The 27,866-nt window shown below is 40.4% G+C and overlaps 1 protein-coding gene across 4 annotated transcripts in view; it reads left to right on the top strand.

The window, feature by feature from the left end:
• The window catches only part of yeats2 (YEATS domain containing 2), a 59,844-nt gene that overhangs the window by 12,204 nt on the left and 19,774 nt on the right, over positions 1-27,866 (top strand). For all 4 annotated transcript variants that reach the window (XM_053651769.1, XM_053651771.1, XM_053651770.1 and 1 more), the window contains 10 exons: positions 792-836; positions 1,687-1,897; positions 2,325-2,540; positions 5,528-5,677; positions 7,173-7,267; positions 20,329-20,508; positions 21,347-21,602; positions 22,835-22,996; positions 23,651-23,757; positions 26,307-26,450. In XM_053651769.1, the coding sequence (XP_053507744.1) occupies positions 792-836; positions 1,687-1,897; positions 2,325-2,540; positions 5,528-5,677; positions 7,173-7,267; positions 20,329-20,508; positions 21,347-21,602; positions 22,835-22,996; positions 23,651-23,757; positions 26,307-26,450 (1,566 nt within the window). The remainder of the gene's footprint in view (positions 1-791; positions 837-1,686; positions 1,898-2,324; positions 2,541-5,527; positions 5,678-7,172; positions 7,268-20,328; positions 20,509-21,346; positions 21,603-22,834; positions 22,997-23,650; positions 23,758-26,306; positions 26,451-27,866) is intronic.

Raw genomic sequence — 27,866 nt, 5'->3', positions numbered from 1 at the left:
TACGTGCTAATAGACAACTGCTTGAAGCGGTGGGTGTGTCCCAAATCGCGTAGTTACCGTCTATATAGTAGCCGAGATACATGTATTTTTCCCCACTACAGGCCTATAGTAGGAAAGTATGTGATTTGGGACGCAGCCGAACTCTCTTGTTCGCCGTAAAACGTAAAACTGCCGCGTGTGATCGTGTCCTGTCGCAAAATGCGGTGAAAACTCCCACACGACGTTCATAATGTGATTAAGGTGTTTACATGTCACTACTACACGTCCATAATGCAACTAAAACAGGAGTACTCCACCTGTCTTAATTAGATTATTGCTTACTTCGATTATGACCTTAATTAGATTAAGGTAAGTAAAAATTGCTGTTTACATGGTAGTTTCTTAGAGTATGGTCTTAATCGGCTTAAGAGTGGATTGTTGTTGTCCATGTAAACACAGCTACTGTCCCGCATATCTGAGCTCACAGATGTCCACAATTGGCTCATGTTTCTCTGATTGATAGGAGAATGAGTGAGCTGTCCCTCCCAGCTATGGATGGCTGTAGCATCGTTGTGATTCGCAGTCTTCTGAAGATAAGATGATTTGGTGTTGCAAAGGTTTTAGAACAGGTTTTTGAAAAGGTTTTAGGGAGGAACAGAATCAGAGAGAGATGAAAGCATATCTGTTGGTTTTCACTGTGGAACTTCCTCAGCTTAGAGTATTTCATCTTTGATTGCAGCTTTGGCTGTTGTTGTTTTTTCAGCGTTACCAATCAGTTGCTGAACTTTTTCTGTTTTTCTGTGTCATCACAGCTGGACAGGACATACACAGGATTGCAGACTCTCGGAGCAGAGACGGTATGAGACCATATGAAGACTCTGGGATAGCACATGATCATCTTTAATTTGATACGTCAAAAATGTTGTTTTTTTTAAATCTTGACTGGCGTGTTGCCTGCAGTTTTATGTCAGTGGTCCTCATTTCTGTTCCAACGAGTCTGTCGAATGCTCACTTCATTTTAGGACTCTTGAGGCAACCATGCTTACACATTCTGCACCTAGTAAATTGAGAATGTGAACTGACTGAGTTTTTCGACATTTCTTTCTATCAAGTTAGCAAGTAGCATGGATTTTTAAACACTGTAAAAAAATAAAAATAAAAACCAACTACTACTTTACAAGACTTCTTTCAATCCAGATGAGGTCTGTTAACATGTCTTATTAGCTTGAGTCAGGTTTCAGCTCTTCTTATTGTGGATTGGAGTCTTAATGCGAGACTGTGCACACAAACACGCATACATGACACACACAAACAATTGACACCATTACACACAAACAGCTCATACTGCTGGTTCATTCTTACACATTAATCGTAGAAACCAACTGCTGACTATGATGTAACACAACTAGTGTGGCATAGCCTAATGTTTATGTGCAGCTGTAGGTTTTAGGGATCCGTGTGCAATTTTACTTCCATATTTGCTTACTTACTTAACCCTAAGACAGCATTACTGTGCAGAATTACCTGGTCTTCCTTTTGATTGCCAGAAATGGTTAAATAGACTATTTGAATGCTCTGCTGTAGTTATAGCCATTACTGATGTGCATCTCGAACACAAATCTGAGTTTGTCTCTCTTGTAGTCACGTGTTTGTTGTGTTGGCTGCCTCATTGTGGTGGTGGTTTGATTCATTTTTTCTTTTCTGTAGGTGGTGGATGTTGAGTTACACAGAAACTCCCTTGGTGATGACTTCATCCCCTTTCCTTCTTCTTTCTCCTCATCATCATCTTCCTCCTCTCATATGGCAAGTGCAGCTGCCCCTGGCGTATTGGCTGGAAAATCTGCAAGTCAGAATTCCCAGAATTCCTGCCGTGCTGTGTCACCCTCTCAACTGTCTCCTGACTCTAGCTTAGAGAAAGGTATGGTGATTTTAAAAATAAGTTGTCCAGGCTTCCAATGATCACTGATCATTCTACACACAAGTATAGTGATGGTCACATTGTGAAACATAAGACAGGCACAGCTACTTTGTTAATCACTCTAATTAGGCACTTGCTCCTTACAACAGTTGATGTGCTGTCTAATATCAGCTGTAAGGCAAATTTAGGCTTTTAGTAACTTGCAGTAACTGATTCACCAAACAAGTGTACTTCCCTTTAATAAAAAGTGCTCAATTGGAGTTCTATTCGAATCCGAGAGTGGAAAATGAATAATTACTAATTACAAAGGTTTAGGCATTTCAAGTTCAATAATTGCATTGAAATCCTGAATATTCACTTGAGTTCAAGTGGGACCATTTAGATGCAGCATTCCTGCACTAGTTATTTTCTCTTTCCTCTATCCCAGGTGTGAAGAGCGAGTCTGGACGATCGTCATGTTCTGAGCGAATTGGGTCACAAGCCAAAGGTGTAGAAAAAATCACCCAGGGCTCTCATAGCAGCTCAGCTTTTCAACCAATTACAGCCAGCTGTAAGATCATGCCCCAGGGACAGGCACCCAGTCCTGCTGAGTCACCTGGGAAATCCTTTCAGCCAATCACCATGAGCTGCAAGATTGTATCTGGTGAGTCTCCATGGGAGGAGAGTTAATATGCCATTGAAAACAGAACCTTTGTCATTATTTTTGTATAATGATTCATTGGAATGGATGGAAGGATGGAGGAATGCATTCATGTATAGATAGATGAATAGAGGAATGCATGAATGTATAGGTGGAGGAATGCATGGCTGTATAGATGGATGGAGGAATGCATTCCTGTATAGATGGATGGACAGAGGAATGCATTCATGTATAGATGGATGGATAGAGGAATGCATTCATGCATGGATGGATGGAAGAATGCATTCATGTATAGATCGAGGGATGGATGGATGGAGGAATGCATTCATGCATGGATGGAGGGATGAATGGATGGATGCGTGGATGGATGGATGGATGGAGGAATGCATTCATGTATAGATGGATGGATAGAGGAATGCATTCATGCATGGATGTATGGAAGAATGCATTCATGTATAGATCGAGGGATGGACGGATGGAGGAATGCATTCATGCATGGATGGAGGGATGAATGGATGGATGCGTGGATGGATGGAGGAATGCATTCATGTATAGGTGGATGGAGGAATGCATTTATGTATAGGTGGATTGATGGAAGGGGGAATGTATAGCTGGATGTGTGGAGGAATGCATAGATGAATGGATGGATGGAGGAATGCATTCATGCATGGATGGAGGAATGGATGGATGGAGGAATGCATGCATGGATGGATGGAGGAATGCATTTATGTATAGATGGATGGATGAGGGAATGTATAGCTGGATGTATGGAGGAATGCATGGATGTATAGATGAACGCATAGATGGATGCATGGATGTATTGATAGTGGATGGATGGATGGAGGAATGCATGGATGCATGGATGGATTGATGGAAGAATGCATGGATGGATGGATGGAAGAATGCATGGATGGATGGAGGAATGCATTTATGTATAGATGGATGGATGGGGGAATGGATAGCTGGATGTATGGAGAAATGCATGGATGGATGGAGGAATGCATGGATGTATACATGAATGCATGGAGGAATGCATTCATGCATGGATGGAGGAATGGATGGATGGAGGAATGCATGCATGGATGGATGGAGGAATGCATTTATGTATAGATGGATGGATGAGGGAATGTATAGCTGGATGTATGGAGGAATGCATGGATGTATAGATGAACGCATAGATGGATGCATGGATGTATTGATAGTGGATGGATGGATGGAGGAATGCATGGATGCATGGATGGATTGATGGAAGAATGCATGGATGGATGGATGGAAGAATGCATGGATGGATGGAGGAATGCATTTATGTATAGATGGATGGATGGGGGAATGGATAGCTGGATGTATGGAGAAATGCATGGATGGATGGAGGAATGCATGGATGTATACATGAATGCATAGATGGATGCATGGATGTATAGATAGTGTATGGATGGAGGAATGCATGGATGTATAGATGGATGGATTGATGGAAGAATGCATGAATGGAGGGATGGATGGACGTATGGATGGATGCATAGATGAATGCATTGACGTGTAGATGGACGTATGGATTGATGGATGGATGTATAGGTGGATGTATGTATAGATGGACGCAAGGATGGATGTATAGGTGGATGCATGCATGTATGGATGGATGTATAGAGGGATGCATAGCTGGATGTATGTATGGATGGATGCATGGATGGATGCATGTATAGATGGATGGATGGCTGCATGGATGTATGGATAGGATGGACGTATGGATGGATGGCTGCATGGATGTATGTATAGAGGAATGGATGGGATGGATGTATAGATGGATGGACGCATAGATGGATGGACGCAAGGATGGATGTATGGATGGACGTATGGATTGATGGATGGATGTATAGGTGGATGTATGTATAGATGGACGTATAGATGGATGGACGCAAGGATGGATGTATAGGTGGGTGCATGCATGTATGGATGGATGTATAGAGGGATGCATAGCTGGATGTATGTATGGATGGATGCATGGATGGATGCATGTATAGATGGATGGATGGCTGCATGGATGTATGGATAGGATGGACGTATGGATGGATGGCTGCATGGATGTATGTATAGAGGAATGGATGGGATGGATGTATAGATGGATGGACGCATAGATGGATGGACGCAAGGATGGATGTATGGATGGATGGATGTATAGATGGATGGATGCATGTATAGATGGATGGATGGCTGCATGGATGTATGTATAGAGGGATGGATTGGATGGACGCAAGGATGGATGTATAGGTGGATGGATGTATAGAGGGATGCATAGATGGATGTATGTATAGATGGATGGATGCAGGGATGGATGGATTGTTGCATGGATGTATGTATAGAGGGATGGATGGGATGTATGTATGTATAGAGGGATGCATGGATGGATGTATAGATGGATGGACAGATGGATTCATGCATGAATGGATGGATGTATAGGTGGATGCATGGATGTATGTATAGAGGGATGCATAGATGGATGGATGGATGGATGCATAGGTGGATGGATGGATGCAAGCGTGGCTGGATGGATGTAAGGGTGGCTGGATAGATGTATAGGTGGGTGGATGGATAGATGGATGGACGTATAGACGCAAGGATGGACGTATAGACGGATGCATAGATGATGGCTCGATGGATGTATAGACACAAGGATGGACGACATAGACGGATGGATGGATGCATGCTTGCATGGATACATGCATGGATGGATGCATGCAAGGGTGGTTGGTGGGAGGGATGCAAGGATGGATGGATGGATGTATAGGTGGGTGGATGGATGGAGGTATGGAAGGGTGGATGGATGTATAGATGGATGGATGTATGTATAGCTGGATGGATGGATGGATAGATGCATAGATAAATCTAGATAAGAGAACATTTCCCATTAGCAGCAGTAGTGTTTTGTTCTAGTAGTTTCTTGGCATTAAATCTGTGTGTGTGTGTGTGTGTGTGTGTGTGTGTGTGTTTTCCAGGTTCCCCTATTTCCACCCCTAGTCACTCTCCCTTGTCTAGAACACCCACTTCCACCCCTGTACACATGAAGACCAGCTCATCTGTCAACAACCCTTACCTCATCGCTGACAAGCAAGGTCAAGTGATCAGCATGACCACACCCACTACAGGTATTCCATTTACTTATAGTTACAGTGTTGTTTTTAATTATTATTCCATTATCTTTCACTTGAATGATTTTTACTTAAGATGTCAGGAATGCAAATCTCACCATAAACTCAGTAGTGTATAATAAAGAACTTGCAGCTGTTAATGTAGTGGGAAGAAATCAAAATTGAATAAAGAGAAAGAACCTTTTTATATAACATAGCACCAAATGGTATCTTTCTTCCAGGCTCCTGATCTGAGCGTGTGTTGCTATAGTGACTAATTTGTTGTGATCGTGAAAGCTGGGAGTCAGTGTTACAATCACATAAGGTTTTCAACCTCTATGTATAATTTGATCCAGATCTTCATCCTTTCATTCTTGCATTTTTCCTTGTATCTTTATCTTTTGTTTGGAAAATTAACAATCCCAAAGTTTCTCCTATCTAGTTAGTTTATCATACATTCACTGAGCACTTTATTAGGAACGCTGCAATAATACTGGGTAGGGCCTCACTTTGCTTCCAAAACAGCCTCGCATCTTTGGCACATGGATTCCACAAGATGTTGGAAACATTCCTTTGAAATTCCTGAAGAATTTTCAGGTGCATGGAGCCTTGCAGGGTGAGCGTGAGCAGTGGAGTGCATTGCCTATTGTTTTCTCTGTGACGATGGTACTTGCTGCCTCCAAGTGTTTCTGGAGCGCTTTCCGAGTGGTCCTTGGCTCTTGGGCTACTCTTCTGATTATTCTTCTGACTCCCTGGTCAGAAATCTTGCGAGGAGCTCCTGTGCGTGTCCGGTTGATGATGGAGTGATGTTGCTTCCACTTGTGGATAATGACTGCAATGGTGCTTAGTGGAGGATTCAGAAGTTTTGAAATACTCTGTTTTGCAACAAGGTTGTGAAGGTCTTGGGAGAGCTCTTTGTTTTTACCCATCATGAGATGTTTCTTGTGTAACAACTTGGTAACGAAAAGCTTTTTTTTATAGACCATCAATTTACTAACCCAGCTGATATTAATTTGCACAGATAGGAGGTAGAATTACTTTCTACCACCTTATGGATTTCAGCTGGTTCCTTGCCTTACCTTGCCTTGGAGAACTGCTTTTTCTTAACGTGTTCAATACTTTTTTTCCTGTGTCATTCTACTTTATTGCACATAACTTTTTTTATGGACTTTAATGTTGTGAATTCTTTATATTTGTGAATTTCTTAGTTAATACTGATGTCTGGTGAAAATTTCATGTGAATAGCCTCAGTAGAAATATACTTACTGGACAGAAATGTTGATGCGTTCAATATTTCTTTCCCCCACATGTATGACACGCTAATGTGTTCACAAATATACAGACAAGGTGTGAACATGTCCACTGTGTTCTGTCCAGAAAAGAAAAGGGATGGATGTGGGCTTTAGTTCTTTGAAAATGTGGGGCATTTCTCTGGTTGTGTGTACACATATGTAAAACTATAAGGTGGTGAGTTGAGCGAGTTAATTTTTTTTTCTTATTTGTTTTTCTTCAGGAAGTCCGTCAGCCAAACAGAGTGGTGCTGCACAGGGTGCACGCTCGCCTGCCCCCAAAGTCCACTCAAGCAGCTTCCTCTCGTCTGGAGTCAAGGTAAGAGAGGGGAAAGCAAGAAAGTGTATTTTCGAACTGGTGAATATAAGAAAGTATAGAGTAAGTCTGAGATATAAACAGAGGTTCCAACATGTATTTTGAATTTAATTTTGATCACTTGCTACAGTAGTAAAGAAGTTGCCTGAAAACTTCGCTTTTCTGCATTTTCAACTAGAACAATGGTCACACAAAACACAAATAAAATCACTGAAAGAGAAAGTTCATGCATTTGCATCTGGTACTGGTTGCTTTCATTTTGCAGCACTCCAGCTTTAAGTGGGTAAACTTTGACCTATGAATTCATGAGCCACAGCCTTATGGGTCAGTTGAAAGCAAGAAGGTGGGAATGTGTTCTCTTGGATCATTTAAAAAAAAAAAGGTGCAAATTATTAAGTATTCATCACACTGAATTGAAAAATAAACCCAACTATTTTGCATTTCTGTGTTGACTGACAAAGTGCAGGGTGGATTGTGTTGTGTGTCACCATTTAACATCTTTCAGTAAATAACTTAATTATTTTGCGCTCCTATTTGGGCAGACAAGTTAACTGACTTATTTGATGTTTTCCTTTTATGTCAGTAAAAAAAAGAGTTTTTAAGACCATATTTTTGGGGTCAAAGCCTGTATAGTGGTGCTTAAATCAACAAAATATAAGTAACATGTTCCCTACTTTTAGTTGTAGCCAGTTCATCATCTGATGCAACATCTGTTTTTAATCACTTATGTTGTTAGGGGGTCATCCTGCCTACCGATAGATGCTATTCTGGTTTTTCTCACCGCCTGCTGGAATTTTCTTGTTAGCAGTGTTGGCAGGTCCGCATAATGACAGAAAGAGAAGATGCATAGGTGTGTGACACTAAGTCCCAATAGGAGCATATTGCAAGCACACGGTGTGAAACTGGGAAGAGAGGGTGTGCTGCAGTATGTCGAGAATAATCCTACTTGGTGTTCTACTTTATTCATAATAGTCTGGAAAATCTGCTAAAATACATGACAGAAAATAAAAATAAATGCTTCCTTACATACTTGTAAACATATGACAGATCACTGTGTCACAGGCTGTAAGGACCCACTCACTGTTCCAACGACCAGTATCCAATGACGTGGTTCCATTTGGGTTATTAAATTTGTTATTCCAATTCTGTTTGACTCTCTCTTAAATAATATCTGACTCCAATTGTAAAAACCTCAAGGTTGTACTTATTCCTAGTTATTTGTAGATCATGATTTTGTAAATACTTTTGATCTTTTACATTTGATTACTTCTAGTTAATCCCATACTTTGATTTAGAGATTGATTTTAGATTGTATTCGTTCATTCGGATTCCATGTCGCGGAGTCTCGCTCCGGCCATGTACGCGGATCTCACAGTCACAAACTCGCCAGCCTTAGACAGAGGTAATTGATTACTGCTATTTAGATGGTCGCCCACGCTTGGCCTTTTATCTAAAAAGTACTTTGTTTAGTCCCCTTAGATAGTAACGCTTAATTATAATATCATTATTTGTAGTCAGAGGTCATGACCGCTAAAATTTACAGAGATAGGCCAACATTAAAACAAGTTAAAAACAGCTTTATATAATCATGCCATAGTTTCCTATGTACACATTAACTAGAAAAATATTACAATAACCAGATGTTTAGACTTCACCCTATTTTGGTTGGTCAATCAACTTTGTTGTCCTTAATGGAAATTCCTTATCGAGCCTGTACACTCTAAGTACACTTGACTAAAGTCAAGTTGTTAGCCTGGACTCTAAAATCTCAGATCTGTCTACAGATTCCCTGAATCTTTGTCCCACTCTCCCCTAAATACCCAGATACTCTGTAGGTCCACCAAATGGTGGTGTTTGTGATTAGTATTGGAATTTGGCCAGTTGACCTTTGGGATTGCTTTGATGTCTGTGGGAGGATGTACCTTATTTACATCCACGAGGTCATTTGTGTGAGGGACCTGGGGAGGGTATGCTTTTAACGCCATCCAATATTTTTCTCTAGATATTTGAACTGCTGCTGAGGGGCTGAGACCATATTTTCCAGACACACTGAGACCTTTTGATTGATAGTAAACATGTATAGTCAACTTCTTATTCACATTAAACATGTTATGTAATGCATATAGACCTTGGGTAAGTTTAAGGTGATCTCAACACAGAGAAAGAGAAGGGTGTGAGGAGAGAGGAAGAAGGAAGCAATGTAAAGTGTGATCTGTCATCCCCTCGTGTGATGTTATCTCGGGTGAAGATGCTAATTCTGTGGGGGAGAGTTTGAGTGTTATTTCCTCTGAGAGTCCTTTTTCTTCAGAGAGTTCAGAGTTCTCTCAAGCTTCAAACATCTTGGCACCAGCTTTACACAGGCTATAAGGATGGTGATGCTGTAGCCTGTACACACAGGCTGATCCTTCTTGTCTTTAGCCTGTGTGTATGAGTACGTGTATGGTGACATTTTAAAGAGGGTAAATTCTTCTCAGTGTTTTATATTTTAGTTGACTGTGTCCATGGTTATAGTCCAGGGCTGCCTCTGTCTGCACTGTGTATATGTTACAGCATCATAATCTGCTCAGTATACACTCTATTGTCGGTTCATTAGGCATAACTTCACTATGGTTTCACTCATTGGCCATTTTATTAGCCAAACCTACCATTGCAAATTGGAGGTATAAAAGTACTCACTGTAACCTACTTAGCCCTTAAAGTGACATGGCAGTGTTAGAATAAATTGGGATGGGAGAAAAAAAAAACATTTCAAAGCTTTTGCGTTCTCTCGCAAAACTTTTCCATTCCCTCGTAAAGATAGCCTACCTGTTGTGTTCTCTCACAAAACCTGTTCTTGCAAGAGACCTCTGCGCGGTGGTTCGCGCTTGTATCTTTACAGCAACACTTGAGTAATTTTTTCGTCAATACAGTGCTCTTTCGCATAATATCCTTTTCAGGTGTCTTTCACTTGCATCAGAACCGTGCCTCGAACTAAGCAAAGACCGCATTTCTTTATATTTGAGTCCAAAATAAAACTCTATGAACCGCTCCATTGTGAACCTACGGAGCTGTCTGAACCACTACCAGAAGGAAAATAAACAGGAAGTGTTTGACCGAACTTATAACGGGTTTTGCGAGGGAACACAAAAGCTTTGGGAAAAAAAGTTATATATATATAAAAAAAAAAGTAACCCATCTGTTGTCATGCACAATATGTCAGTCACAGTCTTCTGTTATCTATTAGTGAAACGAACCACCATTATTAGCACTGATACTGAACAAGAGTATCAAGCAGTTTACACCTACTGGACACTTTATTAGACACATTTACGTGTGAAACTTGGCAACAGCCTAATGCTCTGAACCAAGCACCATAGTATCGTACAAGTATAAACCACATAGTACTGCTTGTGGTGGTGGACTTGCTGTTCTGTTTTGATCTAGTTATAAGGTCATATATTTTTGTATCATGCTCTGAAAATCCCTGGACCTAAGTCCCTGTAGGAGGTTTTAGTTTACTGTTCCCTACAAGCGTCACCTGTTTTTAACCGTCTGAGTTACTCAGACCTCTCTGTTCCATCTAGCTTGCCATGCTGTTCCTAGGAGATTTTAATATTCATGTTGATACAGCTAAATATGTTATAGCTGCTGTGTGCACACTAGGTTTCACCTATTAACTTGTGTGGCATGTTTGGGATCTCTGAACACTGAAGCACAGGTGTCCAACGCACCGCATCACTTCTTCAAAAGCTTAAAACATGAGCTTTCTTGCCTTAGTGAGCGTGCTCGAACAGTTTCTAATCCCTGAGACTACAACTCCATACCCAGAGCAGCCACTCGGTGGTCAGCCACTAAAATGTTCTCACTACTGCTCTGAATTAGCTTGCTCCTTTCAGTATGAGTGCTGTGACTTTCACACATCCTACCCCTTAGTTTACTCCTGAGTCTGCAGTATGAAAGCTACTGCTCACCAAATAGAATGCCTCAGTAAGAAAACGTGTCACGGTGCATGTGTTTGCCTACAAGGATGATGTTTTACATTACAATGCCTACACCACTGTCAGGGAAACCCTAGAGCCCTTTTTATACTATACTTTTTATCATTAAACTTGTTTGAGCTTTACTGTAAATATCTGACTTTTAAAAACGGCTAAATAGAAAATATCTATCTGCAGTTTTAACAGCACACAGTGCACACACAGGTGAGAATCATCACGTGTTACCTACCAGTTCAACCCACCTTCTTTCAGTCTGCAGCTGACGCCCACTGCTATGCTGATTAAAGCACCCAGAGCTACCACGTCGCCTACTCCTCTATAGTCAAAACAGATCTTTCTTCTCAGTTCACTCATAACTAACTCTGCCAGTGCTCCTTTTCATTCTGGCTCTGTTCCTCTAACGCAAAACTGGCTGCAATCACTCCAGTTCTTAAAATGCCAGGGCTTATTGCAGTTTAGTGGTCTTTGTTTTGCATTTTTTTTTGCACTACATTCCTTTTCTTTTTAGTTGGATTTCATCTTCAGCAGGTGATGAGGGTGGGTGGGATAATATGTAGATGTAAGATTGTTGTAATTTATATTACAACAGTATACATGGGTTTTATTATTTTCCTTTTTTCTATATGCGCATATGTATATGTGTATATACATTTTTTTTCCTCTATTTTTTGAGTTGTTTTGAAAAGGAATCTGTAATCTTTGTCATTTTAATTTGAAATCCAGCAGCTCCAATAATAAAAATATACTTGACACAAAAAAACTTGACCCAGAGGAGCTCAGTAATTACAGACCTATTTCCAACCTGCCTGTTGTAGGCAAGCTACTCCAGTGTTCGCTAGTAGCTGTACTCTAGGTCTTAAAGAACACGGCCTTGATGAGTTTCCGTCAGATTTTAGGGCTGTAGTACTGAAACTGGACTTGTCAAGAATACAAATGGCTTGCTGGTAAGGATGGGCGATATGGACTTAAAACTATGTCACGATATTTTCTGGTATTTACTGCGATAACAATATCAGTGACGATATAAATACAGTATCATTCACCACTGTTTTTGGCTACACGTGACCGCTGCATGCAGTCTTGAGAGACTCAGAAACACAAACATTGATCTAAAAGTAAAACTGATTTTCTGTAACCAAACCAGTTCCAGATTGATTAGCGATAAACTCCTCCTCAGCTTCACGTTCGCCTTCCGCCATACTTGTTTTCGCTCAGCACGTGAGCTGCGAATGGGTTGCAGACCGTCACACACAGAAATACGTCATCAACTAGGCTTTATCTTTTTTATCGCGGGAAGACTAATTCTTATTGTTGGGAGAATTTATTCCGATATATCGCAAACGATAAGATATCGCCCATCCCTATTGCTGGTTGCTGATTGTGGGCGGCTGAGCATACTTGTTCTGCTGGACCTGACTGTTTCTTTTGATACAGGGTGTTGTGACATACTCCTGAACTGACTGTCCTGTTTAGGTTCTGATCCAACCACTGAGACAGACAGCAGTTTTTGTAGGAATTAAAAGGTTTAGGTCAGACATGTCTCTCCTCTCTCATGGTGTTCCCCCAGACTCAGTTCTTGGCTTACTGTTATTCCTTATATGTGCACGTTCCCGCAATATTATTTATTTATTATTACATGGTCTACAGTTAGAATGTTATGCTGCTGATGCATATATTTACATATACACTGACCCCTCACTAGGGATGTTTCCCAGTCAGCAGTGTATGCTCGGTTTGTTTGTTTGTTTGTTTGTTTGTTTTGGTTCAGCATGCTGCATCAAATGGCAAAGGAATAAATACTGATAATGTAAGATATTTTATGGAAATGTCATTCTCAAAAATATAATTTCCATCATATCTATAGTTCCTAAAAATAGTTTTAGTGCTTTTCTTCAGTATAAAGGCACTGCAGGAAGTGCTCTTTTGCATTGTCTCCCATTGAAGCTTTGGCCTTTAAACACAGAACAGTAAAATATAGACAACATTATTCCTAGCGCATCATGTGGCCTATTACTGCTCAAGCACAGCTGGCCCAGCCACAAGTCCTACAGCAAGCACCGATAATAAAGGTCAAATATTGTATTGAAATGGGGGGGTGTAGTAGGCATGGAATTTTTAGTGTATCCACCAAGTGTCATTATGACATGCCCATCTGGGTGATTTATACAGAGATTGCTTATATCTCATGTGCATCAGTCAAAATGACTGCAGACATCCTCCTGCAACATACAGAACTGCAGTATGTCCAGAAATCTTATCCCACAGAAAGAAGGACAATTAGGGGATAACTGATTATACTGATACCATCCTCATCCAAACTGAAGAAAATAAAGTGCCTCTCAATGACTGTTACAGACTTTATTAGCTGCAGTTTTCTGTCACCTTTCAGATAAAACCCATGGGTCCCACGAAAAGTGTTGGGTGGCGGCATGACCAGCTAATACAGCACTGTACCATTGTAGCACTAGCAGTTGTGCTATTGAGTAGGTAGTTTGGTGGTGATATTATTATTATTATTATTATTATTATTATTATTATCATTATTATTAAGGGGAAGTTTCTTCTGCCACCTGGTTGCCAAGACAGAGCCTTGATCAGTGTCTCCCTTGTGTTGTGAGGGATTGAAGGTCAACTTGAGACCTTCTTGTTCTGAGTGAATGTGATACAGAGCAGGGTTTGATGAGTGACAACAAGTAGGTGGGGACTGGTCTGTGATGTATTGTTATATACTGTGTAGTGTATGCATGGATTCTGTCTATACCATCTAGCTACTTGAGTGTCATATGTAGGTGAGTTTATATGTAGGGAGGTCAAGTTGATGCTTGAACAAACTTTCCTCAACTCGTATTTCACTTAAATTCTATTTTTGCTCTGTTTTCCATCCACAGCCAGATGATCAGCCACATGTAAAGTAATAGTTTTGAATAGTACAGTGTTTGATTTCAGTTTTCCATAATTCAGTGTTGCACATGATGCAGCGTTGCACTGGCTCACTGTTTATTTCTGAATACAATACAGAATAATTTGTGTTATTAAATTCCTTCATGGTCTGGACTCTACTCACTTATCTAGATTCCTTCTTTGATACTCTCCTGCATGCACACTCTGATCTCCTGATACTCAAACTAGGCTCTGTGTCCGCAAAATTCTGGACACTGTAGGCACCTCTCCCCTTTTTAAAAAAATTAAAACTCCCAAACTTACAACTTTGCTTTTCCACTTGCCTAATGACTCCATATGAATGATATTGTGCCACCTTCTTTTTTAGTTTATCATCTATTGTTGTTGTTGTTGTTATTATTATTATTATTATTATTATTATTAGAACAACCTACCAGGACTGGTAAAATTATTTAATTTGGCTAATTAATCATGATAAACAATAATAATTCCAATCTAGCAGTTATTGTACAGCCCAAATCTATAAAGCGGGATGTCAGTCTTTATTTTCTTAACGGCTATGCAACTCTGGTGCTTGAAATGTAATAAGTAGGTGTTAACTGGCACCTGTGATCTGATGCAGTGACAGCTGTTCCTACATGACACTTTCTGCTCAATATCAAAGCAGGTGTATTGTGATTCAGAGTGCTGGCATAGATAATGCCGACCCTAATGCACCCTTGATGTGTATCGATACGGCATCATGGCATGTCCTCCCATGCTTTTTTTTATGCCTCTTCCACAGAGTGGGGGAGGCATTATGCTGTCTGGTTGTCTGTCAGAAGATTCAGAAGGCCAAATGTCTGAAATAGTTCTTCAGTAGCTTCCTTCATGTACATCTGAAGTTTATTTGAAGGGTAGTTCTGGCCTACAAACTTGTAACGAGAAGAATTAGACTTGGTTGGCGTCCCCTGCAATGCTGTTGGTGTCGAGTTTGACTTGTTCCTCTCCAATTTCTCTTAAATTTTTCTGACTACTCAGTTTCTCCCAATCTTCTGTCTCCCTTCTCTCTGTTCCTTTTCTTGCTCTTTACATTTTTTTCTGTAGGCCTACAGCCTTATAGCTTTGCTCTTCCATGCAGTGACAGTTGGTGTAGATTAGGGAATCTTCATACTCTATCTGGGACAGGCTCCGAGGGTGTTGCAGTGTTTTCTCTCCCCTGACACCACTGGCTATTTTCACGCACAAAGATATTAATAGTTCCTGCCAGGCTGAGCAGCAAGCTGCCTTCAGCAGCTGTGTCTGTGTGTGTCTCTTTCTCTCTCTCTCTCTCTCTCTCTCTGTGAGAGAGAGAGAGAGAGATCGAGAGAGTGCATTAGAGAGTGTGAAAGACCTCCAAGTAGACCTCCAAGTTATGCTTGTGCCTGTTAAGCATATTTGTCGAATTTCTAGGTAGGGGTGTCTGATCATTTACTCATAACAGTGCAACGGGCTACAAATGTTAAAGCTGGAATCAGCGTTTTTTCAAGTCACTTTTTGTAATATTTCTCTTTACATTTTGCAGCTGTCTACATATCTGCTTAGAAAAAAATTGTCAAGGCAACATCCAGCCAGTCAGGACAAGGGTGCATCTCTTCTTGCCTTTCAGTCATATTGCATTTCTAGCCTACACAGCATGTGTGTATTTTAGGAGCATGGCTTTGGAGGGAGCACTGTACTGAGGAGCTGAATTTGTGTTTTGAGTTTTAAATTGTTACTAGAATCACTCACTGCACCTTTACAGCCCCAGAAAATCTAAATCTGTTTGGATTGTTTTTTAAGTGGGTTAACGTTGGTCTTGTGGCATTCAATATGCAGTGCAAATTGTCTAAATATTCTGTGAACTTCCAGTGTTTACATTTGTTTCAGCAGATTTTCTCATCTTCCAATGGAAATGGGGTGATCCTAATTCTGGGTAATATTTGCGTAAACTTCAACATCACCACTCGCAAGGCTGATGTTGCTTATAACTTTTATGTTGTTTTTCTCAGAACTATCTAGTCACTCTTAAGTGGTCTTTTTGAGTCTGAGGAGTGGTGCGAGGAAAGCAAATTACTCAGCAGAAGCATAGAAAGCATGATTTACTGTGACAGTTCTGTCTGTCAGTAAGTTATAAATCTCTCATTACAGCAACAAGCAGCATTTTGAGCATTGTGTTGGTTTATTGTGGGAAAACAGATCGTACAAATTACGTTTTGCATACTACACTGGTGATGTATCTAAGCTAGTACTTAGTTTTATACATACACATATATATATATATACACACACACACACACAGTGGCAAGAAAAAGTATGTGAACCTTTTGGAATTTCATGGTTTTCTGAATAAATTTGTCATAAAATGTGATCTGATCTTCATCTAAGTCAAGGGTATTGACAAATATAATGTGTCTAAAATAATAACACAAAAAAATTCTGATCTTTCATGTCTTTTATTGAGAACAACCAAAAAAACCCTCATAGTGCTTGTGGAAAAAGTATGTGAACCCCTGAGTTAATGACCTCAAAAAAGCTAATTGGAGTCTCGTTAAGAAAATGAGTTTGGAGGTGTGGACTACAGCTACTTTGTCTGATAAAAACCCCTCAAACTTTGAGTTTGCTCTGCACAAGAAGCACACGTTTATGTGAGCCATGCCCCGCCAAAAAGAGCTTTCAGAGGATCTACGATCAAGAATTGTTGATTTACATAAAGCTGGCAAGGGTTACAGAGTGATTTCAAAGACTTTAGAAATTCACCAGTCTATAGTTAGGCAAACAATCTACAAATGGAGACACTTTGGGACTGTTGCTACTCTACCAAGAAGTGGGCGCTCAGTCAAATTGACACCAAGTGCACAATGAAGACTCCTCAACGAGGTAAAGAAACAACCCTGAATGACAGCCAAAGATTTGAAGGCATCATTGGAACTGGCTAACATCTCTGTTCATGAGTGTACAATACGTAAAACATTGAACAAGCAGGGTATCTACGGCAGGACACCACGAAGGAAGCAACTGCTTAATAAAAAGAACATTGCTGCATGCCTGAAGTTTGCAAAAGAGCACATTGACACTCCACAGCGGTATTGGAAAAATGTTTTGTAGACTGATGAAACTAAGATTGAACTATTTGGAAAAACCACACAGCACTACATCTGGCGTGGAAAGGGCACGGCATATCATCATGAAAACATCATCCCAACCATAAAGTATGGTGGAGGGAACATCATGATTTGGGCCTGCTTTGCTACATCAGGGCCTGCCCAGCTTGCAATCATTGACGGGAAGATGAATTCCCAAGTATATCAGACAATTCTTCAGGATAATGTGAGAATGTCTGTATGTCAGCTGAAACTCTGTAGAAGTTGGGTGATGCAACAGGACAACGACCCAAAACACCGGAGCAAGTCCACAACAGAATGGCTTCAGAAAATACAAAATCCACCTTTTGTAGTGGCCAAGTCAGAGCCCAGACCTCATCCCAATAGAGATGCCATGGAATGACTTGAAGAGAGCCATACACATTAGATGTCCAAAGAATATGACCGAGCTAAAGCAGTTCTGCCAGGAAGAATGGGCTAAAAGCGCCTGGTTGAGGTTATTGCTGCCAAGTGGGAGTCAACCAGTTATTAGTTCTAAAGGGTTCACTTAATTTTTTCACTGCCATTTTGAATGTTGAATGAGTGTGTTCAGTAAAGACATGAAAGATCAGAATTTTTTTTGTGAGTTATTATTTTAGACACATATTTGTCAATATCCTTGACTTAGATGAAGATCAGATCACACATGACAAATTTATTCAGAAAACCATGAAATTCCAAAAGGTTCAAATACTTTTTCTTGCCACTGTGTGTGTGTGTGTGTGTGTGTGTGTGTGTATATGTATATGTGTGTGTGTGTGTGTGTGTATATATATATATATATATATATATATATATATATATATATATATATATATATATATATATATATATATATATATATATATAAATTTTTTTTTTTTTTGTCCAGTACATGTCCCTGAGGAACACATCGATAACATGAGTGTAAATCTGTGATTGTTTATTAGGTTTAGCTTTAAGTTTATTCAGATGTTATTGCAAATTAACTACGGTGCATCCGGAAAGTATTCACAGCGCTTCACTTTTTCCACATTTTATGTTACAGCCTTATTCCAACATGGATTAAATTCATTATTTTCCTCAAAATTCTACAAACAAAGTTTGTTTGAAATCTTTGCAAATTTATTAAAAATAAAAAACAACAAAAAAGCACATGTACATAAGTATTCACAGCCTTTGCTCAATACTTTGTTGACCTTTGGTACCAATTACAGCCTCAAGTCTTTTTGAGTATGATGCTACAAGCTTGGCACACCTATTTTTGGGCTGTTTCTCCCATTCTTCTTTGCAGGACCTCTCAAGCTCCATCAGGTTGGATGGGGAGCGTCGGTGCACAGCCATTTTCAGATCTCTCCAGAGATGTTCAATCGGGTTCAGGTCTGGGCTCTGGCTGGGCCACTCAAGGACATTCACAGAGTTGTCCTGTAGCCACTCCTTTGTTATCTTGGCTGTGTTCTTAGGGTCATTGTCCTGTTGGGAGATGAACCTTTGCCCCAGTCTGAGGTCCAGAGTGCTCTGGAGCAGGTTTTCATCAAGGATGTCTCTGTACATTGCTGCATTCATCTTTCCCTCAATCCTGATTAGTCTCCCAGTTCCTGCTGCTGAAAAACATCCCCACAGCATGATTCTGCCACCATCATGCTTCACTGTAGGGATGATATTGGCCAGGTGATGAATGGTGCCTGGTTTCCTCCAGACATGACGCTTGCCATTCAGGCCAAAGAGTTCAATCTTTGTTCAATCTTTGGTCTGAGAGACCTTCAGGTGCCTTTTGGCAAACTCCAGGCAGGCTGTCATGTGCCTTTTACTGAGGAGTGGCTTCCATCTGGCCACTCAACCATACAGGCCTGATTGATGGAGTGCTGCAGAGATGATTGTTCTTCTAGAAGGTTCTCCTCTCTCTACAGAGACACGCTGGAGCTCGGTCAGGGTGACCATCGGGTTTTTGGTCACCTCCCTGACTAAGGCCCTTCTCCCCTGATCGCTCAGTTTGGCCGGGCGGCCAGCTCTAGGAAGAGTCCTGGTGGTTCCAAACTTCTTCCATTTACAGATGATGGAGGCCACTGTGCTCATTGGGACCTTCAATGCTGCAGAAATGTTCCTGTACCCTTCCCCAGATCTGTGCCTCAATACAATCCTGTCTCGGAGGTCTACGGACAATTCCTTGTACTTCATGGCTTGGTTTGTGCTCTGACATGCATTGTTAACTGTGGGACCTTATATAGACAGGTGTGTGCCTTTCCAGATCATGTCCAATCTACTGAATTTACCACAGGTGGACTCCAATCAAGTTGTAGAAACATCTCAAGGATGATCAGTGTAAACAGGATGCACCTGAGCTCAATTTTGAGTGTCATGGCAAAGGCTGTGAATACTTATGTACATGTGCTTTTTTTGTTTTTCATTTTTAATAAATTTGCAAAGATTTCAAACAAACTTTCACATTGTCATCATGGGGTATTGTTTGTAGAATTTTGAGGAAAATAATGAGTTTAATCTATTTTGGAATAAGGCTGTAACATAACAAAATGTGGGAAAAGTGAAGCGCTGTGAATACTTTCCGGATGCACTGTTTACAATACATGTGTACACACACACACACACACACACACACACACACACACACACACACACACAAATAAAATCAAATGTTGATGGCGGTCTCATTGCCTGTTTTAACATTTATAGTTCTGAGAGTTTTACTCATCAAATTCAGCTGATATTTGAGCAGTGTTTTCTTGTGTTGCTATCTGGTTTGTTTTGAAATTACTGACATTGAATAGACCATTCAAGTTTTTTCACAATTATTTTTGAAAATATTCCCTGGCGGTAACTGTCGTTTAATACTTAATAGCTACAGTCCTCACCATAAACAGTTTAAAACATTGGCATGATACATACACAGTGAGAGTTGATGAAATGCGGTGTGTAGCAACAGCTTGTCTCATGCTGTGGAAGGTAATAAGAGCAGTTTCCAACTAAGTATTAAGTTTTTCTTAATACTTAATATACATCATGCGTAGACTATAATCCCATTACACTGATGTTTCTCATCATGTTGTAGGTGATCATTAAGCAGGAGCCAGGAGAAGTGACCACTCAGACATCCACACAGCAGCAGGCCGGAAGCACAGCGCCGGCCCAGCCACAGCAGCAGTATGTGACTGTGAAAGGAGGTCACATGATTGCTGTGTCACCTCAGAAGAGTGGGGTGGGGTCAGGAGGTGGAGCCACTCCTACCAAGGTGACAATTTAGTCCCATTTAGTTAATGATTTTAGACAATTAGAACTATGGTGACATGCTAAAATCAGTTTTCCAGACATAATAAATGAATAATCCCTTTATACATCATATATTCATTGAATAAATGTTCCTTTTCAATGTAATTGACTTGATTTCTATCTAAACTTGCTTGTTGTTTAATTGTCTTATATGACTTTAAAAACTTCATATGTGGGATGAATGTTTATTGTCTTTAGAATGTCAGGGCTTCTCATTTGCTTTAGAGAGAGAGAGAGAGAGCGAGAGATGCAATTTGTTTTGTGTGAAACTAGAATTAATGATCTAAGTTGCCAACATTTGTTGGTCTGTTTAAGCCTTCCGCCCTTAAACTACCCCATAGATTTGTATGTAAAAATGAATTGTTCTGTACAGACGAGAATTAGCAATGCACCAGGTAGTATACTGGTTTTCATCTATCAGCTTTGTTGATGTGCAGAGTTACAGTTACTATTTAGGTATGTTTTTATTCGGTTGGCTCATGTTTCACTACAGCCAGTCTGTCTTATTCAAATGTAAAAGCCACTGATGTACCACAGCAGTATCTGATTCTGCACTCGTATAGTCTGTCTGCAACCAGCACACAAGCTTCAGAACCTTAATGTAGGGCTAAGTTTCCCTGACAAGTTGTTGCTCATCTGAGTCTAGGAGTGCATTGTTGTTGATATACATCACTTAATTACTCCTTTTTATGTCTCTGTCTCTCTGTTCACCTTTTGGTATGGTGATCTCTTTTACTCTCTTCCTGTCTATCTCTATTTCTCTTTTCTTCTTCCTCTCTTCTCACTGTCCTTAATTTTAGATGGTGGGGATTCCAGTTGGCTCTGCCCTGCAGTCTGCAGTAAAGCAGGTGGCTATCAGTAGTGGACAAATCCTGGTTGCTAAGTCCAGCCCTGCTGGCTCCAAGGTAATGGGACAGAAGCAGGTGGTGGCGCAGGGCGTGGCTAAGGCGATTGTCAGTGGGGGCGGAACAGGTACCGGCAGTGGGGTGTCTGTACAGCAGGTGCACACCAGTGCCAAATCAACAGGAGGATCAGGAGGCAGTGGCAAGAGTGGAGGTCAGAGTTCAAAACCCTTATATGTCTCCTTAAAACAAAGTGCAGTCATGCCATGTAAAGTTTGTTGTGACGCATCAGTGAATGTGATACTGTAGGACAACGCAACATACCATTAGTTTTCAGAACATTAAGTTTAAATCACATAACTGGTTAATATTAGCACAAATTTAAATTTATTGAAACCACTTATAAGGGAAATGCTTATTTACCTAAGCCTGTTGAATCAAAAAATAAATCATTTTGTGCCAGCCATTCCTTATAATTGAAACTATAGAGAAGAGATGTGGAGATGCCGACTGTAGCCTTGTGTTTAAAGAGTGGGAGATTGTCAAAAACAAACCGCTCTTCTTGTCGTCTTGTATTCACACTGTGTGTGTGTGTGTGTGTGTGTGTGTGTGTGTGTGTGTGTGTGTGCGCGCGCGCGCATATTTGGAAACATTGAGTATTTTGGGAGCATGTGGAAAAGGGATGTGAAAAAGCTGAGAACTAAGGGAATGTGTGATTAGAGAGTGGAGTGTTGATTAGAAGAAGCAGTATCACACTGTAATGTTGCTCGTATCTGTGTAACTTTGGGGGGAAATGGGATTACATTTGATCAATTTTACCAGCACTTGGAAAATGGGTGTATTTGTTTGAGTAAATGAATAAATGTTGGTGTGAGGAAACAGCTTGAAATCTCTGCTGTTTATTACTTACACTGTGGGAAACATTTAACAGTGTGGCTGCAATATGGCATTATCATTTTCCCTTCTGGATCTGGTGTTAGGATTTGTAATATCTGTTATTGCTGCATTATATTAAGGGCGACAGAGTGGCGTGGTGCGTGACGTTGCCGCCTCAAAGCTCTAGGGTCCCTGGTTTGAACCTCCGCTCAAACTACAGCCTGTGTGTAGTTTCTGTACATTTTCTCTCTGTCAGAGTTTTCTCTGGGTTCTCTGATTTTCTTCTGCTTGCATGTCATGTCAGTAGATGGATTGGCTACGCTAAATTGACTCTAGGGGTGTGTGTGTGTGTGTGTGTGTGTGTGTGTGTGTGTGTGTGTGTTAACTCGGGTCCCAGCCAGGGTTTATCCCTTGTGCCCAATGTTCCTTAGACTGACTTTCGCATTGTCTGTGATGGATCATGACCAGGCTTAAGTGGTTACTGGAAATGAATGATTAATAATGCATTATATTTTCACTGACTTGCTAATTCCCTTGTCATTGAAATTGTGTTGTCTGCATTCTCCTCAGTAATGGCAACGCTGCAGTTGCCAGTGAATAACTTGGCTAATTTGGCCAACCTGCCTCCGGGCACCAAGCTGTACCTGACCACGAATAGCAAGAACCCGTCAGGCAAGGGCAAACTGCTGCTCATCCCCCAGGGAGCCATCCTGAGAGCCTCAAATAGTGCAGGTCACTCAAATAATGCACTTTCACTCAGGACACACACACATCAAACTTCAGTCTGTCTGTCTCTCTCTCTCTCTCTCTCTCTCTCTCTCTCTCTCTAACAAACACTGGTCCTTTTGGGTCAATAACATTTCATCAGTGTTGTGTAACATAAGGTTTATTTTTTTGAGTCTTTTCTACAAACACACTACTTTATTAACCCAGAATAGTAAAATATTATACCTGTCAACACAACAGGGATTGAGATTGAGTAAGTTCTACCCTCACTCTCTTCCACTGAAGAAAATTGGATAAAATGTCCTGAGAATTTTAGTAAGGACTGAGTAAAGTGGAACTTGACCTGTTAAGACAATTACTTACACATTTGATATATTTCCTGGCCTTGTACACAGTATATCTTTAAAAAAAAAACATAAGGTGGAAGTAAGTGACGGTCATTTTCAAGGTCCTCTTCCCCAGCAGTCAGTATCATTTAATTTATTTTTTGTGAGAATCCTGATAATGACTTGTGAGTTTATTAGAACTTATTTCTGGTGAGTTTTGAGTGAGTCATTATTAGAGCCAGACATGGCCTTTTGGCTGGTAATTCATGTGATGCTTGTGGCTCTATTGTGAAATCTTAGAAACGGCTCTCACTGTATTTTTCTTTCTCTCTAGGGCACCAGTCTCAGAGTTCTTCATCTGGTTCTGCTCAGTCATCCAGCAGCAGCTCAGGATCCACCAGCTTGTCCTGCACCTCTTACATACTGAAACAGACCCCACAGGTGACACACACATCCATACTAGGACTGTCTGAACACACTGCACAGTTCAAATGCTATTCAGGTGCTCATAATATTTGCATATATTTGAATGAAAAATTCTCCTGTTCTACTTTTATAAGACATGTGCTTCATGAAGTTTTTGCACAAGTGTCCCTTGATTAAAATGGGGGCTGTGAATAATTGCATGTTTTATCATTCTACTTCTATGTAAATGATGTATGTTAAGTGTTATTTATGTTAATTACATACTAAAAATATATGTTCTGAATTTAAGTAGATGAGTACGTTTAAGTTTACATTTATTCATTTAGCAGACGCTTTTATCCAAAGCGACTTACAACTGAGGACATACAAGCAAAATGTATTTCTTTTACAGCCCTTATTAGCCCTTATTAGGCCTTATTGCAGTCACGTTTTCTGTGCTGAATTGGAAATGGGCATTATTATAGACAGTAGGCAAATTAAAAGTTGATTACACTTCTTAAAGGAAGTCGACAGCCATAATCTTCCTATACTCAATTTATTCCTTCTCAAATGAAACAGTGATATGGATACATCCTTAAACTTCCTGTCTGCGGCTGTGCTTCATTTCACACCTTTTCTAGATTTTTGCAGTATGCTTTAACAGTGTAATTGCCATCAAACACAGGTCCAGCTCTGTCTCTCACTGTTTTTCCATAACTTTAAGCTTCAGCAGTTCTTGCTGGTTTGCATTAAACATGATACCAGTGCAGCACAGAGGAGCTTGGCAGTGCTGTCTCATTATTTGTCATGTGTAGAAAATCTTCCTGACTTTTGTAATGAAGTCAATAATAGCGCTCCTTTTGGTAGTCACTTTTGTATTCCTTTATGTCCAGCACGGTCTTGTCATCTGTAACAAGTGTATTATTTTGCGATTGAAATACAGTTGCAGGCTTACATTAGCATTTATATTTGTGTATGAAATGTGTCTGATTACTGGGTACTTCTATCGTGCAATCATCCATTGGCAGAACAATGAAGCTGTTGCCTTTTTAAACATACTCAAATTTGAGCTTGGAGAGATTCAATTATTCCCTGAACTGTATACCTTTTTACCTGACAGACTTCTGCATTTCTTTATTTTACCCAGATTTTCCAGGCTGTTGCTTGGTTTAAATGTTCAGAATAATGGATAACAGTACATGATTTACACTCACTTGCCACCTTATTAGGAACACCACAGTAATACTGGGACCCCACTTTTTCTCTCAGAACAGCCTCAGTTCTTTGTGGCATGGATTCCACACAGTGTTGGAAACATTCCTTTGAGTTTTTAGTCCATGTTGCCCTGATCGCATCACATAATTGTATGTCAGCTGCTCATTCATGCTGTGAATCTTCTGTTCTACCACATCTCGAAGGTGCTCTTGGATTCAAATCTGGATATTAGGGAGGCATTAAAGTACACTGAACTAATTGTCAATTTCTTGGAACTATTTTGCAATGACTTGTGCTCTGTGACGTGCTGCATACTATCATACTAGAAGTAGCCATTATAATATGGGTAGATTTTGGCCATAAATGGGTGCACGCCATCAGCAACAATACTCGGATAAGCTGTGTTATAAAAACAGTGCTCGATTGGCATTAAGAAGCCCAGTGTTTGCCAAGAAAACATTCCCCACACCATTACACTACCACCACCACCTGAACTGCCTACAGGCATCACACCATTTTGTGTATACGTTAGAGCAGGGGTGTCCAATCTTATCCGCAAAGGGCTGGTGAGGGTGCAGGTTTTCGTTTCAACCATGCAGGAGCCACACCTGATTCCACCTGTTTAATCAGTTGATCTTGGCTTTCAACAGACTCAGGTGTGGCTTCTGCTTGGTTGGAATGAAAACCTGCACCCACACCGGCCCTTTCCGGATAAGATTGGACACCCCTGTGCTAGAGACTTGTGTGTGTGTGTGTGTGTGTGTGTGTGTGTGTGTGTGTGTGTGTGTGCGCATGTGTGTGTGTGAGAAAATCTTAGAAGATCAGCAGTTTTTGAAAGACTCCAATCAGCCCATCAGGACTCAACAATCATGCCATGGTCACTGTGATAATATTTTTCCCCATTCTGATGTTTGACATTTAACTGAAGCTCCTGCCCTGCATGTACATAATATTTGCATTGTACTGCTGCCATGTGATTGGCTGATTGGATAACTGCATGTATTAGCAGGTGTACAGCTATGAATAATAAAGTGTCCAGTGAATATAAAGAATATACTTGTGTAGTTTTACTTTCAGATTTTGGACTACAAAGCTACATATAAAATGTTTGCTGTTTTGGCTAGCTGTTATGCTTATGTAAATGTTTCCTCGCACTCCTCTTGTGTACAGTTTTGAGGGGAGAGGATATATCCCTCTGTATGTGTCTGGCTCTTCTTATCAGTCTTTATCTGTCAGACTCTCTGTCTTTTGGGTATTACCCACCCCACCCATACTCTTCTGATATATACATACACACAAAACCAATTGTTAGTTAACGTTTAACTATCCGTTTATACTCTACTGACCCCTTTCATTATTGATCTTTCCAGGGCACATTTCTGGTTGGCCAACCAGGGGGTTCTGGGAAACAGGGCACAGCCAGTTCCACTAGTCATGCCGCATCTAGTCCCACCTCCGTTACCCAGCAGGCCATCCGGGTCACAGCAGGACAGAAGGCGGCCATCTTGGCTCAGGTATGCGTCATGAACAAGTCATTCTTATAAAATAGACGGTGGAGTTTTTTTTCATGCCCAGGAAACAGTATCTTGACAAATACGCATACGAGTGCCATCTTATTGGTATTCTTAGTGTGTGGATCTTTAGACAGTTTGTTTGCCAATTCCACTCTATTATGTTGTAGCAAAACAGCTTACTGGTGAAAGTACTATTGAACATTTTAGTATGATCATAACAGTGGTGGGCAAAAATATAGTCACCTCTGAAACTATTGGAATGGCAAGGCCAATTCATTTGTTTGTGCTGTACACCAAAAACATTTGGATTTGGATCAAAAGATGGATATGAGACGAGAGTTTATGATCTCAACTTTTATATCCTGGTTTTTACATCTCGATGTGTTAAACAACATAAAACAGTGAACTTTTTGTATCAGACCACCCAATTTTCTGTGAGCAGAAGTATAGGAACAGATAATCCTTGAAATAAAATTAAAGTAAATAACATTTAATATTTGGTTGCATATCTCTTGCTTGCAATAACTGCATCAAGCCTGCGACTCTTTGCCATCACCAAATTGTTGGTTTCTTCTTTTGTGATGCTTTTCCAGGCTTCTACCGCAGCCTCTTTCAGTTGTTGTTTTTCCCTTCAGGTTTTTCCCTTCAGTCTCCTCTTCAGGTGGTGAAATGCTGCTCAATTGGGTCTGGTGATTGACTTGGCCAGTCTAAAACTTTCCACATTTACCCCCATGATGAAGTCCTTTGTTGAGTTGGCAGTGGGTTTTGGATCATTTTCTTGCTGCATGATAAAGTTCCTCTCGATTAATTTGGATGCATTTCTCTGTAAATTGACAGACAAAATGTAACTCGGGATGGTAGCAGCAGTATGAATTCAGAAGTTTACAGGAACATCATTGATAAATATGTGATCGCTTGTTCCAGAAGCAGCCATGCAAGCCCAAGCCATTACACTACCTACACCATGCTTGATTGATGAACTTTTATGTTTTGGGTCATGAGCAAGTCCTTTCGTTCTCCACACTTCAAAAATAGCACTGTATAATTCCAATACATATTGGAAATAATCCCCATCCCTTGCTGTTAGTGAAGGACTAGTTATACTATAATGAAATAAACGGATTATTTTTGGTAGGAAATGTTGTTTGTAGAAGACTGGTTAGTAGGTTATTAATACTGGACTTTTAGAATTTTGATTGTATAGTATTTGGTAGTACAGTGGTGATCTCATGCTGTGGTGGTGTATCTTCTTTCTGTTTGCCTGCTTTCTCATTTTCCCTGACACAGTTTTTGGTCAAATCCATTTATTGATCTCACTTTCCCTTTCCTCTCCCATTCTCCTCCTACAGTGTGCTTCCAGGGCTCATTCTCAGAGCTGTGTGTGTGTGTTGATTATCGGTTTATCTGAAGTTAATG

Source organism: Ictalurus furcatus, chromosome 20, assembly GCF_023375685.1.
Source record: "Ictalurus furcatus strain D&B chromosome 20, Billie_1.0, whole genome shotgun sequence".
Lineage (NCBI taxonomy): Eukaryota > Metazoa > Chordata > Actinopteri > Siluriformes > Ictaluridae > Ictalurus > Ictalurus furcatus.
Note: the sequence above shows the minus strand (reverse complement) of the source record. Positions and strands in the feature narration are given on the sequence as shown.